We start from the raw sequence: 16,840 nt of genomic DNA, 5'->3' as shown, positions 1-16,840 counted from the left end.
CCCACTTTGTGAACCCGGAGCATTTCCAGACACAAGGCGCCCCGAACGGTTCTTTCTGATCACTGTCCGTCTAATTCATTGAAATCGTGCGGTCGTCATGGTGACACAGTCGATTGCTCATGTGCTTGTACAGCTTGGTTTACATTCACATGGAGGCGGTTGCTTTCCACATACCCTGGCATCCTGTGGCAGTGACTTCAGTGAAGGGGTTATCGCATCGATTGCACTGGCGCCCGATGACGCCCCCCTTGCAAGGGCACTGCCCAGTGACGGGGTCGCACGTTCGAGACTCGGAGCCGACGGAAAAGCACTCACAGGGGTAGCACGTGTCCTCGCCCTCTGGGCGGTAGTAGTTCTCCTGCAGGAAGGAGGAAAAGACACAGATTACTAATCTTGCAGGAAATGGAAAAGTTTTCGAAAGTTCTTTAGTTTGAGTTTCACAATCTGAATTGTGAGATGTGGTTTACAGTGCATCTGTGGTCTGCAGTTAAACTCAATTTTTTCTTTTTTGTTCACAGAACATCAAAGTGGAATATGTACAATAGAACATGGACTCAAGTTTCACTGCAAAGCCAAAAATTGGGAAATAAATGAATCTTAAACCTTAAATAATAATAATAAAGAGCAGGTTGAAGAATAAAATAAATATTTAAACTTTCTTAGCTATCACAGTAAGTAAAATTTTCTAGTTCACATCACCAGCCTATTTTTTCATCATTTTTCCCCCTCATTATATTAAAAATACATATTATGTATTTTCTATTCAAGTTGTTACTTAAAAGGTCATTCGACTACCTCTGCATTTAAAATGTAACACTGTCGCACTGCTTATAATTCTTCAGACCTCAAAGGTAAAAAAAACAAAAAACAAGAAAAATCCACTCCTGCTGGTATTACCTTGCAGCGGCACTCCCCGGTGGTCTTGTTGCAGTCTTTATGAAATCCTCGACTTGTGTCACAGTTGCAGGGGCCACACATGGGACTGCCCCACCAACCCTGAGGACATGGCTTCTCCGCTCTACCAAAGGACACAACGGGAAATTACTTAGCACAAAAATACAATCTGAAGAGAATCTGTTTGATTGAATATTTAACATATATAATAAAGATCAAATGAGCCAATCATGTTGTCATACAAGAACATATCAGTTGATTTATCTTGAACTCAAGCACATGTTATCAACAAGATGAAATCCAAGAATTACTCTCTCAGTATTTATTGGAGCAGTATGATTCAGATTAACATTAACTACATATTTGTATAAACCGGATAATGTATGTGAATGTCTTTTATAGGATGGAAATTCAATCCACATGGTTTACAACTGTGTTTCTCAATGGTTGATAAGGAAGACTGTAAATAGTGAATGTATTAATTGAGTTTCATCTCTTTTGGGGTCATTTTTCCATCAATAAAAAGAGGCAATACTGACATGTAGAATGATTCATACGTGGCTTTTCGCTCTGGCTTTTGATGAGTCATCAAATCCTTCGAACTTTGTGATGAGTCATTTTTATTAACCCTGTAATTGCTGGGTTTATTTGGTTTTTAAGGTAGCAGAATTGTCAAAAAGTAAACAATGAGTGAAGGTTTTTGCCTGTTTTAACAACATGACTTCAAATCACCTGTTTTTCAATATGTATATACTGTGAGTTATATACTCAATCTTGCTTAATATTGTTTGTAATTGAATGGTCAGACAACAGAATGACTGATGAAAAAAGTAGCCTACTTCTCGATATGTGACTTTCACACACATTCAAACAAAAAAAAAAGTGTCAGGCAACATAAACTGATGGCTAATCTGACTTTGGTGTGTTACTTACTTTGCACAGACTAAAACCAATCAACCAGCTGATTATCTGTAGAGTTTATCTCCAAATTAAGTAAACTTCCTCTCCATGAGTGAGTGTGCTTGGCTCGCTCAGACGAACACACGCATGGTTTCTTCCTCTCCGGAGAGAGATGTGATCTCCATCGCCACGCTGTGATCCGATAGGGAGCGGGTGGCAGGATGAGGGCAGGAAAGACTAAACACCTATGGAGGCTCAGCGAGGCGTGGCGGGGGAATCCCACATCCCGGTTAAGATGGGGAGCGATGGGGAGCGATGCGTATCGCGCGCGGGGGGGGGGTTCAGGGTTCAGTAGGAAATAACTGCGCCTAAATCGAGGGCTGCTTATTCACATGAACTGTCACACAAGTGCCAGATGAAATCCACGACAGACGAACGATATTTGGTTACTTCTTACTGAAGTCTGTCTCTTTCCCTCAAACACACACACACACACAAACACACAATCATGCACTGCTGAGATCAGATTACGGTCTAACAGAACCTGCACCGAAACACTTCCAACCTAAACCTTCGTCAATTAAAGGAGGCAAAAAAAGAATGTTCAATATATAAATATTAGTGACTGTTCTGCCATTTTTGCACTGCTCTCTGTACTGAAAATTCTCATTTTAAACCACTAAAGAAATGTATGTCCCTTTATTACAGAGTACATAGATTTCAGCGTATTGTGCTTACAATTGAGCTGTTTTGTTTTCTAAAAGAAATTTTAAGATGGCGCATCAACACACTAGGGAAAAAAACTAGTGTGGCTCCAGAGCTTGCAGACGACCATACTGACATATCATGGAATTTCATGGAAGGCTGACGGTAAAGCCTGTGAGTGGGTCTTCACAGCACATCCTTACTTGTTTTCACAGTACTGCCCGTAGTAACTCAGCCCACATTCGCAGGTGTAACCGTGGGAGGAGCTCGGCTTGCGGACACAAGTGGAGACGTGCTCACAGGGGTTGAGCTGACATGCGTCCACGCACTCCTTCCCAAAGTAGCCTGCGATGGAGAAGAAATGACGCTTCAACCATACAGAGCAAGATCCAGAGTTTTTATGGTGCTTTGCGGTGTTTTTTTTTATGGCTGCCGAGTGTTACCCGGGTCGCAGATGCAGGTGTGCGTGCTCCAGTCGTCGCTACAGTGGCTGTTCTCGGGGCAGATGTTGGAGTCGCAGGGGTCGGCCAGGTCGCAGCCGTCCTCCACGCGGATCTTCAGGCCCTGAGCCATGTTGACGTTCGCCACGTTGGTGGACGTCTCGCCCATACGCACACCCTGACGGAGAGAGCAGGTGTTACGGATGACAACAAACACAAAGAAATAGCGTATCACGCTCCAATAAAGACAAACCTGTATGCAGCCAACAAATCCTTTGATGACATGGTTTCCCTCTCCGGGTAAACCTCCGATGTGAAGAGTTTGCAGCTTTAAACCCGGGAGGTCATTTCCGATCACCACCGACTTCTGCTTGAAGACACGCATTTATATCCTTTACGTTCGTTTCAACATAAACTTTCTAAACCACATCCCCGCCTCGCGATGCCACACGCACCTGGTACATGCCGTAGTCCAGGGACAGAGCAGCCACGTATTTGATGTCCTTCCCGTCTTTGATGCTCCTCAGCTCGACCAGCAAGTGGTGCCACTCTCCGTCATCGACGCGGACTTGGGAGAAACTCAGCGACGCCACCAACTTCTTCCTCAGCAGAACCTCCATGCGCACCTGCTGCTGGCTCACCTGGACGAAAGGGAAAAAGTATTTAAAGGTTCTTCCACTGCACGCAGATGAGACAACACGTCATCTGGACGGTGGAGGACCTCACCATGAGGTGGATGGTGGAAGATGGGCCGGCATTGGCCTGCATCAGCGAACCAGCAGGCTGCCTGGTGCGAAACATCAGGCCCATGTACCAGGGGACGGCCACAGTGACTTCCGGCTCGCTCCAGGACACCAGCGCCTGGCCGTCGAAGAACTGAGGCGACGGCATGACTGTGAAAAGATGAACAAAGGATTAAATCAGTGGGCTTTGTTCGCGCCCAGTGATTTGTGGGATTTTGCATGTGTTCTTATTTCTGCTCAATCTGCCAGATCATTTGGCTCAAGACAAGAAACCAATCTTAGTTATATAGTTAGTTTCAAAGCAACACAAAACTTCTATATCGCTGAAGTAACACTGTTCTTTTTCTTGCCCCTAAACGCTAGTCCAGCAGTTTATAAATTTTATTGATTTGGTCAACTTTTGAACTTCTGAAGATGGTAAACTTTCGTTGTGCTTTGTCTGTTTATTTAGAAACATGTTGCAAGTCTCTGGAAACCATTTTAAAAACATGATGCTTTTAGAGTGTGACGTTTTTGAAATGCACTGAAACAGACAATAGTTTTACTATCTGTGTGATTGATCAATAGTTGATCCTCGGTTGCTGCTGGGGCTTTTCACTCTTCAATTCCACTTCTCCAACAAAGTGTATATTTTACTACACCATCATCATGATCACACTTTTTCTTTTATATGCATCAGGAGCATGAAAATGTACATTATAAAGTTGTCTACACACAGCATCAATGCTTTCTTTGGAAAGCAAAGTAATCTAATGAGCCACATAATACAGCACAAGAGTGTTCAACCTGTCATCTCAACTTCATCTTCATTAAAGGTAACACAGCTGGAATGTGATCACCTACTCCCCAGCAAAAAGAAAGCAGGTGGATGGCTTCCAGTCTTTTTAAGTCTGTCCAGTCTGCTTGAGCTTGGCAGCGAGGAAACAGACAATAACAAATCTCTTGTTTCTCATGTGGCAGCCGAGTGTGTGGAGTCTCAAACCAAACGTGTCAACAAGCAGCCAAGCGGCCAACAAAAAAAAAAAATCCTCTCCAACCTGCTGTGATTCCAGCCCAGTGCAGACACTGGATACAGGGCTGGCACTCCGCTACAAGGATAACTCATTGATGAGAGGGTGAAGAGAGGCACTGACACCTTCACACATTGTTTGGATGCACGCCCTGAAGCAGGAAATCAAAGCTGTTCTCATTCAACGGCAAATGTGAGAGGGTTGATGAAGGGTGAAAAGCTACAAGGCCAGACTGCAAAATCAAACATCTTTCATTATTGTTCAATCTATATACACTGTATACCAATGTACATTTGCACAGACATTGCACAGTAACACAAGATATCCATCTTTCAGTTCATCTTTTAAGTGGAGGATTTTGAAGAATGACTCAGATCCGGATTCTGCCCGAAAACTCCAAACCTGAGGGCATGTTTGGTGACTCCGCCGCACTGAGCCGCACTGATCGCTCCCGACTTTCCATTGTGGCTGCCGCTGCATGAGCCACCCTGACTCCAGGGAGCTGTACTTTAACCCAGTTTGATCTCCTTAATGCGCACGACTTCTCTGGAAGTCCTCGAGACACATGCATGCCGCAGGTAAACAAACTTCTTGTCGAGATAGTGCAAATAAATGCATGTACATGCAAGCACACCGTTTCAAGACTTTCACTGGGGGGAAAAAAAAAGCTTTGGATTTGTCTTTCACGTGTACACTTCTTCTTACCCTGCTCGCAGTTTTTACCGCCGTAACCGACGGGACAGTCGCAGCTGTAGGTGCTCCACTTGCTGACGCACACGCCTCCGTTCTGACACACGTTGCTCGTGCAAAAGTTCTTCTTCGCTGGGCAACCTGAGCAGCGGAAGACACAACAAAATGCATCCTAGTAAGTTAAAAGAGTATTGCTGAAGTCATTTGTGGAGGACGAAATGGGTGATGAACGAATCTGTGAGAGCATCGATCTGATTCACGGATAATGTTTCAGTATGATGCCGCTCATTCGATTTTTACAGGCATGAGGACAAGCTTTTTTGTTTTATTTAATTTTCCTGTGCAGAAACATAAATAGATTGACTCTCAAATTCTAAATTTGCACTTTTGCCTCAATGATTTCATATAAGAATCCTGTTGGTGCTCAGCGTGAGCCAAATCGTCACACAGAGACGACATCTGACCTGCAGTGGTGCCGTTGTTTGCGATGTAGCTGGCCATGTCAACAGGCATGCTGTCGATTCTCAGGTTTCTCATGCAGCCGACAAAATCTCTGTTCCTGACTGGGAAGTCCTCTGGCAGGTTGGGAACCCCACCGAGCAACAGCGGCCCCGTCAAGTCGAGCGACCTGCACAGAAAAAATTACAAACAACCGAATAATACACAAACCTGCAAAACAAGTAATTGTATGTGAGGACACACACACTTTGAGAATATGAAAAATTCAACGGGAATTCCGGAAAACCAGCGTCTGCAGTTTACCTTAGGTAAGCATTAACCCTTTGAATGACTGACCTCTTCCAAATAAGGTTAGTGTGTTCAAGGTTTAATACTGTCACAAGGCTAACAGCTCTCATCGCTATGACCAAATCAGATTTAACACACTCGGTCTCATAGGAAGCTGCTTACTCCCAAAGATTCAAGATCAAACAGCAAAAGGGCTTTAAGAGACTTAAAGTGGTGCAATACAGCTCAAAAAAAGCCACTAAGACCTTGAAATCTATATAGCACAAACATTGCTGTGTTGTGGGAAAAGATCAAGACTCCCTAAATAAATCAACTGAAAAATGTTTCATCTTAGCTAAACTGAACTGAACTTTGCAGTGTGATCCTGTGACGCCTTTAAGGCCCTGGTGGCCCAGTTTTGGCCTCGGCTGAATCAAAAGCACTGCAGAATGAAAAAAATGCGCTTTAATTTCATTTAAATTTGTGGGGGGGAAAAATCCAAACACTTTTATAAATTTGACCATCTCGCCACAAAAAAAAACTCTTTCCCACTTTGGATCTTGACACATAGTCTTGGGACAAACTAAAGTCACAGTTTCTACACACTTAACACTATTGGGACACGTTCAGGAGATGGAGAAACACTTTCAAAGTGCTTTAAAAAAGAAAGTCACATCCATTTTTACTCAAAGGTTCCTTTATGGGGAATTTGTTGGACATTTTACTTGATGTCAAGCTGCTGAAACCAACAGAAAATGATGGCCCTTGTATGTGTCTTAATCAGTTGAACCAAGTGTTTGAGTCTATTTTCTTTCTATATTTAGCCATTAATGGTTGTCAGCATCATATGGTTTCACAAACATAAAAGTGCTTGTGTAACCTACATTACAATATTCCAGCACGACACAGTTAAAACATCGTCTGTTCACCGTCTGTGACCTGCGCAACAAGTTCCTGAAAGAATGTAACCTCATTAACTCCCCGTTGAAACCGTTTCTCTCTCTGTCCCCACCCTCCACATTCGAAATGTGGCTCAGCATGCCACCTCTCTAAAAGACTCATTAAAAAAAATACATCTTGAATTGATGACAAAAGGTAAAAGCAGGTGAAAGAGACTCACTTCTTCTGTCCGGTCTGCATACCCTGAGCGGCGCAGGAGTAGTTTCCGATCTGCTTTCCGAAGCGAATCGCCATGGAGATGTCACAGTCGTCCACGGCGACCACAGCCACTTTATCTCCAGACGGTCCGTGAGGGATGCCAAGTCGGCCGATGTTGGGCTGAAAATTAAAGACATAGAATGACGACAAGATCAATTAACTCATCAACATTGTGTCAGAAACAATTATATTCATCTGGATTTAAAGTGTATTCTTATTGTAAATGCTTGAATTGAAAAAAAAAAAAAAGATTCAATGCTTGACTTCTTTTCTTGAACGTGAGAAAGTTGGCCAAGATCGGTGTGGGTCAGGCCTACACAAACAATGTCTTGCTGGCTCTCGCCGACTTGCAGCAGGAGTGCGTGGGCTTATCGTGACAAGAAAAAGACCCATTGTGTCCCCGACTCGCAGCAAATGATTACAAAGTAGGCTAATTCCTGCATCAAGGCCCGTGGCCGACAAACGTTGATCTGAGAAAATGTAGAGCAGCTTAGAAAATCGGGCCACCAAAAATCGCTTTAGTCTTTCCAAACTCGAACCTGAGACCGAAGTTCAGTGGAGCGATCCCTGGACAATAGTCGGCTTTGGAGCAGGAAGCCAAGCTCAAAGCTAAAACAATGCTCCCACGTATTAAAATCTGTTAAGAAACGCATTGCAGTATCGTATCAGAAGCACTTGAGCCGAGTTCAAATGGGGATATGTTAATTCACATAGTGGGTGCAGGACCGGTGTAAACGCGTCATCTGGGGCGGGGTCGGTTGGCCCGGGACCGTTCCAGGGTTGTAGCCGGTTGGGATTCTGCTCTGTAGCAATGTGAACAGTGTGTGTGTGTGTGTGTGTGTGTGTGTGTGTGTGTGTGTGTGTGTGTGTGTGTGTGTGTGTGTGTGTGTGTGTGTGTGTGTGTGTGTGTGTGTGTGTGTGTGTGTGTGTGTGTGTGTGTGTGTGTGTGTGTGTGTGTCTGTGTGTGTGTGTGTGTGTGTGTGCAAAATGTTGACCCGGCTCAACCACCAATCAATATATTTCAAGGAAACTGAGTTGACAATTCTGCAAAAATGTCGCTGAACTTGCAAGATCCTGAGACGAAGTAACAATAACATAGACCTGGTTTCATACGGCAGTATTGCAAGGCTGATGAGAAAACAACGCTTTGACTGGACGCAAAATGTAATACGTAAACAAACAGTTTTTTGTTTTTTTAAATAGTGAACAGAGGAAATAGAAGTGGGTGAAGATCATACTTCATTTCTGATTACTTCTGGTAAGTCGTTCCACAGTCTGGGGGCTACTGCCTGAAAGGACAAGTCCCCCCGGGTTTTAAAGTTGGTTTTTGGGACCTTCAGGATACTCTGGCCTGAAGATCGGAAGGTGCTAAGGTGTAGGGGCACAGCATGTCAGCGATGTATTTAGGGCCTGATCATGCAATGCCTGGAAAGTGAGAATTGAAATTCTAAAATAAAATGGGGGTGGTGTTTAGTGCGTACCTGTCAATGGCGATTTAATTTGCAAACAAATGTAGATCTAAAGCTATTAAATGCTAAAAAAAAATAAGAGCTGCAAACATGCAGGTCAAAATGCCTGAATAATAATTCAAATTGTGAGCAGACTGAATATTTTATTTGATATTTCAATAAAGCAAAAACACACAAAAAATCCCACTGAATTACAGTAACATCAGTATTTGTATTGATCAGCTTGCATGTTTCAGTGCTGTTCTGTAAGGAGAAAATACATTACAACAGATCACAGTGCAGTGTTTACATTTGGCACCATTGCTTAAAAGGAAAAAAAAAAGAGCTGGAGATCTTCAAACCGCGAAGGTAGCAGCTCCATGTTAACCAATAAAACACAGAAATACTTTAACTTTAGTTAGTTCAAACTTGTACAGAATGTGCTGCAGCTGTAAAAAAAAAAAAAAGGGAATGCAAAGAGAGTAAGAAAGGAAAAGAGGCATGCATAGAAAGACAATGTGTGTGTGTGTGTGTGTGTTTGTCTCCTACAAATAGGATTAGAGTAATGAGATACTGGTGGGGCACAGACGCAGCACACAAAGGAAAAAAAAAAAAGAAGCTAGAATATAAAGAAGGAAAAAAAAAAAGAGCGGCAGACAAATAAAGGGAAGCGGACTGGCCAGGGAAGAAAAAAAAAAAAAAAAACAACAACACAAAAGACAGAAGGCCAGAAAAATGAGTAACACAGGGGTTCACTGTCTTCTATGTTGGCTCAGGTGGGCTCTGGACCGGGCATAGTTTCTCATCCCGCTGGGAATTTTATTGTAGTTAATGGCTGCCACTCCCTCCGACTAGCCTGTTTCCATGGATTCTCTCCCTCCCAAAAAAACACTTGATGTGACGAACAGGAAGTACAACACCTCCAACAACACCACTGTTCTTTTTTTTTTTTTTTACATCTAATCTTTCTTTCCCTCTTGATTTGAGGTGTTTAGACAAAATCATGTAAACACAGTTTATCAGCTGAGGAAGGAGAATGAGGCCACATCATGAGTCAAAGTAAAGTAGTGAATAGATGTAAGTCTACCTAGTCTCAGTGAGCTTTGTGCATCTTTACACTTGCAAAACTAACATTGTAAATACGATGTGCTCCATATTATTGAAAAATCTTTTATTTCCTCTTATACTTACGTACACAGTCTCACTGTGAGACAGAAGTACAAACCACTACATGTCACTGTCACTACAAGCATCAACAGAGACAAATCTACCAATAGAGTCCACCCACTTAAGTCCTCATGACGACATGAACATTATATATGAACTATATTGAAGCACCTTTTTATTTAGTCTTCTGAAATCTTAAAATGATTCCACTACCAAGTTAATTCATCCTTATTAAACCACATGATTCAGTTAGTGATTGTTTTTGGAGTCATGCATGAAGTAAATGCAGCAGATGCTTTCATTAGAGAAACAGGAACCTGTTGAAATTACACACTTTCCTGATAATACTAATTTCCAAGACTGAAAAAACCAACAACACATTAAATCCCTGGTAAATACACAACTGTCTGTTATATTTAACAAATTTGTTCTCTCTTACATTCCTGTGATTAAAAAAATACGGAGCCGGGACCACGCAGTTCACTCTCATGCTGTTCTTTATTGTTGAAAAAGTACATGTTTATACCCACAAACAAATCGAACTGTGTCTGTGTGTGTGAGTAAGCTATAATCACCCTCTGTGTGGAGCCTGTAAAGCAGTCATGCTGGCAGGAAACCATGCTGCTGTCATTGGCGACCCGCCAGTTAAACCTCTGTGCAGGTATCTACAGGTTTCCATCGCCATGGTAACCACTGACATCAAACTCAAACTCCCGTCAACTGGTAAAGTGTGAGTCTGCGCTCGTAAAAAAAAATAAAAAAATCTGAGAATGTCAAAAAGTGTTGTTACGTAACTTTGGATTCTCCTTCCTGAGGGAAGGCGATGCTGCATTTTAGGAAATATTTTTCATCCCAAGCGCTCAGGTGAAGAAGTTATAATAACCAACTTTGCAATTAAAATCCGACAAGACAATCAGAGAAGCAATTTTGTATTGGAAAGTAACAAGCAGTAAGAAATGTTGGCACAGTACCACCACAACAACAAAGAAACAAACAACATGTTCGAAATTCTCTGCTGAAGTTTAAAAAAACACGACTGAAAAAGGAAACAAGGTCTAGTTACATCACTTAACTTCAGCAATGTCAAATCCCTATCTGTTAGCAATTTAGGGTTCAATATTTTGCAAAATGTTTACAACAATCCGCTCTACCAGCTTAAAAAAAAAAAATCCCTGTGAAAGTGGTGCAATTTGATTGGACGGTTAAAAAAAGCACCAAAAGGTAGTAAGATAGCTTGTGTAAACTATTTTTCTCCTAAATGAGATAACAATCCGAATCTTTTTTTTAATTTTTTATTCTAAGCTCCATGCTACACAGCTCTCGTGCTTGATGAATCATTAAATTAAAACCCTGTCAATTCCAACAATGACTCAAATTCCTATTTTTTCTAGTTGTGGGAAAATGAAAATGAGACCGAAAGCAGTGATAATGGTGACGCGTAAAAGGCTTACACGGGCCACAAAAGGTAGTTTGTTTTCATCTGAAGCAACTCTGATTACAGTCTTATCATCTCTTTTGAGTGCAGTCGAGCGGGAATGATGAGATAAGGAGGCAGGAAGACAAGAAGCAAAGTGCAGGAGAGAGGGAGAGATACCCCGACGTCGCACATAATGAACCCGCAACCCAGAATGTGCTGATAAATCAAGTAACTGCTCACACACAAATGTGATATTCACACACCCTGCTTGAGTGCAAAACTATTCAGGCTATGTGAGGAACGTGGTTGGGATATGTTGATAGTAAGATAGCCTTAATACATTGTAATTGTATGAATAAATGAAGATTTCAACATTGACAGCATTAAAAAAATATTTTTTATTTAACAATTATTTCTTTAAATTCTCTTAATTTAAAATGCACAAACTCCCACCAGCTTGTCATTATTTACAAGAGGGACATGGTCAAAATGATCTGTTTGAAATCAAATCTGTCAAAACTCAAATCATACATCAGATAGAATTGTTAGAAAGGGTAGATTTGTTAGAGATGATTAAAAACAGCTACACCAGGTTATGCTGAAGACAAATGTGAACAAACAACATCCACAACATCGAGGCAGAAAATAAATCTATAACAGCTGGAAGCAGGAAATAATGTGAACAGGTTCAAATTATGGATGCATGATGGGTGAGAACGCCCCACTGATGCTACATCCAGCTGGAAAACACATCATGTAACAACTATCTGAAACTAGTAATGAATTTGTTTTTAAAAAATGTTACCAGGTTTCTGTCTCATAAAGCGGCTTCAGTTTGTGGTGCAATGGAAGATTTACACGATGGACACATCTGGAGCAGCTGTGCCATTCAGTCATGCCGATATAAAGTAAAATGAGATAAATAAGACATTTATTTCTTCACATCCAGAGCAACTGCACTGTTGATCATCCTCATCTAGCAGCTGTTGTTCCAGAACCATCTGTGAATTTGTTCCTTTGGCAACAATGAGACTTCTTTGTTTTCTTTAATGTTTGTGTGTGTGTGTGTTTGGGTAAAGACGCTTCGGATGTCTGCAGAATGAGCTAAAGCGTGTGTGTTGAGTGAGAAAGTGTGTGCGCACGATGCAGGAAGCGGCGAGACGAGCAGCCGGGCGGCCACACAGTTCATTTCAATCATAAAGGAAGAAGTGTGCACGCTCTCTTATTTTATTTGCATGTGGTTGAGGAAACGCCATTGTTACTCCGGCCCTCAGACGAAAATCGCACTTGATGGATGTTTGAGAAACTGCGGCCTGTTGATGTTTTAGAGAGAGTGTGCGGTGAGTTAAATTGAGGAAATCCCCCCCCCCCCAAAAAAAAGACAAAACATGTTGTTTTTTTAAGTCATAGTAAAGGAAAAGTCTACTGTATACGAGAGAAAAACTGAATCCAAAACAAAGCTGGGCATCAAACCAAAACCAATATTTCTCTTTTATGTGTATTTGTGTCGGCAAAAAGGAGATTTTTGGTGCACAGTCTGCGGTGTCTTATCTTCCCTCTGGCAGCTGTAAACTCTGTCATGTCCACATTACCTCACCTGCCCTCCGGCTATGTAAACCTAGAAGTGTGAATTATTCAAACACAAACACGCATACGGTTTTCAGAGGTTTTACACCAGGCTTCCATGTCCTCTGTTCAAGCCTATATGTTACTGCTGTGTTCTTCCAGGACCATCCATCAGTGCAACAGATGGACGGCGGCCATTGTTGGCCCGTCGCTTTTTCAAGCAGCAAAACAAATATGTTGATGAAGAAAACTGAGAGAAACTGGATCCTGTTCGAAGCAGCGTGGGAAAATTCCTTCGACGATATAATCACCTGCTTCCAATAAATGGGATCATTCTACGATTAATGGTCGTTGAGAAAAATGTATCTTAGATGCATTTTGACCAATTATCCGATGTAAATGAAGCTGAACTTATAAAAGCTTATATTTGATTTAATGCAACAAACGAAACATTTTTAGAAGCTGCAGGAACCAAGTAAAGCCTGACAATTTCATTGAGTACTAAAAAGTATGGACACATCACATACTTCAAATAGTATTGAAGTCTTTATACCGTCAAGCATCCAATGTGTTGCAATGTGCATTTGGCTCTATGTCGACACACTGGTCAAGTAAAAGAGGAGAGTCCTTTTTCAGAGAGTCAATAAGAAGCAAGTCAATAAGTAGCGTTGCAGGTTCTGGTGGTTTGTCAGACTGAAACACGTCAAAGTCTCATGAAGCCACTCTTGAAGCAGTTCTTCTATTTGTTATTCACTTCTAATCTAACACTGCCCTCACAGTACTGGTGGTTTACAAGTTTCCAGACAGGAATTCAAACAGGAATTGCAGAGTCAGCCAAATCAACCAAACAGATGTGCTTTGGTACTTTGGGAGGAAGCTGGATTATCAAGAAATCCCCGGTAGGCAACAACAAAATATCCACACACATGATCTCAGCTAATAATGGATGAAGGCAGGACACACTACAGACAGGCTGCATGTTCATAACTAAGCAAACGTGGAGAAACAGACACACTCAATCCGACGAGCAATTTATAGTCAGTAATTAAACTCAAATGCAAACTGTACCAGGAACCAGAAAGACCCAGAAAAAAAACCTAAGCACGGACAGAACATGTACACTTCTTACAGAAAGGCCCGGAATAGACTCGAACCCACGACATTGAGTTTATATCCTCAAGGTGAAAAACAGGCCTGTAATCCTACAATTCATGTCCAACATGTATCTGAATCTGACCTCTACGCCTGCAGCTGTTGGAGAAAGAACAATCAAATCTTTATCTCAACATGCTTGAAGACAATGCGGCATAAAGCCATTAAGGATCATCAGGACCGATAGTAAGCATAATAAAACCTCACTTGATAGGGATCATATACAGTAAGAGATAAGTGGGGAAAAGATATGACGGGAGAATCAAGAGCCAAGAATGACAGAGGAGGAAACTTTACTGCCGGAAGAGAAGAGTAGCTATAAACTACATGAAACTTTCCTTTCTATCATTGCTCAGCATTTTTTCCCTTTTTTTCAGCCCCTCAAAAAATTCCAGTGCGTCTTTCTCATCGTTAATAACAGGGTTAGGTCATGCCAGGTGAAGAGTGTGAAATCTCCTCCTTTCAGTGGCATGCACACTTATTTCTCATCGCAGTAGAGAAGTGCAAAAAAAAGAAGACGATAAAAAACAGTTGAGGAGAAGCAGAGGTGTAGTAATCCAGCCAGTTGTGTTTGAAAGTCATCCACAGTGACAGATTTCTCTCCATTCCCCAGTGACACAGAACCGTACACATCCGCTGGCCTGGCTGAGTGGAGCTCACTCACCAAAACACACAATCGTTTGAATGAAATGCAACAATATGTAGGGAAAAAAAAGACGTTAAAACTCTATTTCCTTAATTCTACGACACAAACCTCTTAAGGTGCGAGTGTTAAAACGACAGTTTCAAATGAAATCCCTCACACTTGATTGACAGGAGAAAGAGAAGCACGTAAACTTTAGCGACGCTCGCCGTCTGCCCTCATCACGAGACACATTTCTGACAACTCTGCTCTTCCCTGACAGAGTCGGCGTTTTGGCCCGCCACTCCGCTGCCAAGGAAAACACCATCAGTGTTCAATGGTTGTCTACCTGCCTGTCAGCCAGCCAAAGATCACAGGCGTTTATTTCTGCTGCATAGATGGCAGCAGTGGCGGAAAGACACCGGGAGCTGACTGCCGTGCAGCGAGGCTGCAACTGCATTCTCTCTGCTGCGCTTACTAGTTTAGGTACGACTTCCAGGAGAAGACAGAGATCAGTACTGTGACTTTTAACCACATTTAGACAATTTTTTTGAGATGACAAAGAATGTTTCTGGAGAACTGAGATCAAGAAGTGTAGCCATGTGTTCTTCTATGGAAATCTAAATATAGTGACCATACTCTGTCATGGAGCAGAATTTCTGATTTAAATCTGATCAATGTTTGTTTATATTCATTGAAACCTAAAATAAATAGTTCAAATGACGGGGAAATCTGAAATCTGAATTTGTTCACTCATGGCCTTTTCTATGAAAAACAATGAATGTTACATGCAGTTTATCAGCTTGACAGTGAAACAGAGAAGATGGTCGTGACTTGCTTTGAAGCGTTCGATGACCTGGAAACTACAACTGCTGTTGAGTGAAGCGATCGCATTCAGAATTTTGCTCAGCAAAAATAAACAAAACAGCAAAAATATACTTTAGTGCTCTTTCTTTTCTTGGACCCAATTTTAACTCTAAGGAACTGAGACCCTTTTTTTTCTCTCTCTTTACTTCACTTTGCTGTTCTTGGTCAATTATAATAGATTTTTGTACTCTCGGTGATTCTGAAAGGTCTGATGTACATATTGTGAACCTTTATGTTGCAATGAAATCCTCACGTCACATGAAAAGTAAACATAGACATCATTTTGGGAGAAAATCCATAAAAATCCAACAGCCGGTAAACCAACGTACCAAACTCACAGTATCATCCAGCCTATAACAAGAGCGCTGGAGCTAAAACCCTGATGTCAGTCCCCCACGCCCCTGAAGAGAGTCCGGTACTCTGAACTACAAGCAGAGCGAAGACTAACTGAAACCCAAACAGGAGAGAAGAAGAAGCACCAGTTGGGGGAACTATAGGCTAGAGGTCGGAGGTTACCTCCTTCTGATTGAGCTCCAGCCAGGCGGTATAGAGCGGGAGCCGCAGAACCCCAGTGGAGTCCACCAGACTCCCCCCGTCCTGGGAGAGAGACACCGTGAGAGAGAGACACCGCGTTAGAACCCAGAGCCCATGAGCAAGCTCATCAGTGTGTGCGACCAGCACTAATCTATGTCTGCTCCTCTGAGCACCAACAGTTTTGTTTCAGAGCATCGGGGGGGAAATCTTAACGTCTGGGGCTGACTTATCCCAGTCACGAAAACAAACAAGTTTAACAAACACATTGAGTTTAACCTGTCCTTTGAACAGATCCACAATTGATTTTTCATTCTGTAGAGATCATATGGGTCTTCAAAAAAAATAATAATACAAAAGTAAGCGATAAATGCAAACGGTGCAACAAGAAACAAACAGGTGTAGATGGAACACAATAGGACGCATAACTAAGACAAATAAGTGAGGGGTAAAAGTTAAAAAACACAATTTCAATACTTTATAAACAGCTTTAGTACTAAACCGTAATTATAACAGTTGTGGCAGTTCTGACAATTGCTGGAAAGGAATTTTTTACTTTGTTATTTCAAGTTAAATGTATCTAACTATGAGAGAAGAATTGTATTACTGATTTCTATTGCCTTTGGATGTCATGAGACTTTAAAATAACATATATGAAATAGCATTAATATTGAAGGGTGTAACATAGTTCAATCTCGGCTTCCCTTTAAAAAAAAACAAAAAACACCATATATATTCCACTAAAACCAGCCAAATCTAATCATTTCGACAAATACAAAGTATATATACAGTGTGGGGCAACAG

The 16,840-nt window shown here is 41.7% G+C and overlaps 1 protein-coding gene across 1 annotated transcript in view; it reads right to left on the bottom strand.

Moving 5' to 3' along the window:
- celsr1a (cadherin EGF LAG seven-pass G-type receptor 1a) overlaps positions 1-16,840 on the bottom strand; it is a gene marked incomplete at its 5' end in the record, with an annotated part of 84,126 nt that overhangs the window by 15,165 nt on the left and 52,121 nt on the right. The window contains 11 exons of the mRNA XM_080518026.1: positions 175-358; positions 898-1,018; positions 2,703-2,844; positions 2,943-3,117; positions 3,193-3,306; positions 3,395-3,580; positions 3,666-3,832; positions 5,398-5,523; positions 5,847-6,010; positions 7,229-7,386; positions 16,022-16,102. Coding sequence (XP_080374152.1) covers positions 175-358; positions 898-1,018; positions 2,703-2,844; positions 2,943-3,117; positions 3,193-3,306; positions 3,395-3,580; positions 3,666-3,832; positions 5,398-5,523; positions 5,847-6,010; positions 7,229-7,386; positions 16,022-16,102 — 1,618 coding nt within the window. The remainder of the gene's footprint in view (positions 1-174; positions 359-897; positions 1,019-2,702; positions 2,845-2,942; positions 3,118-3,192; positions 3,307-3,394; positions 3,581-3,665; positions 3,833-5,397; positions 5,524-5,846; positions 6,011-7,228; positions 7,387-16,021; positions 16,103-16,840) is intronic.

The sequence above is a fragment of the Blennius ocellaris genome (assembly GCF_963422515.1).
Source record: "Blennius ocellaris genome assembly, chromosome: 22".
Taxonomy (NCBI): domain Eukaryota; kingdom Metazoa; phylum Chordata; class Actinopteri; order Blenniiformes; family Blenniidae; genus Blennius; species Blennius ocellaris.
The sequence above is the reverse complement of the archived record's forward strand: the minus strand, read 5'-3'. Positions and strand labels throughout refer to the sequence as shown.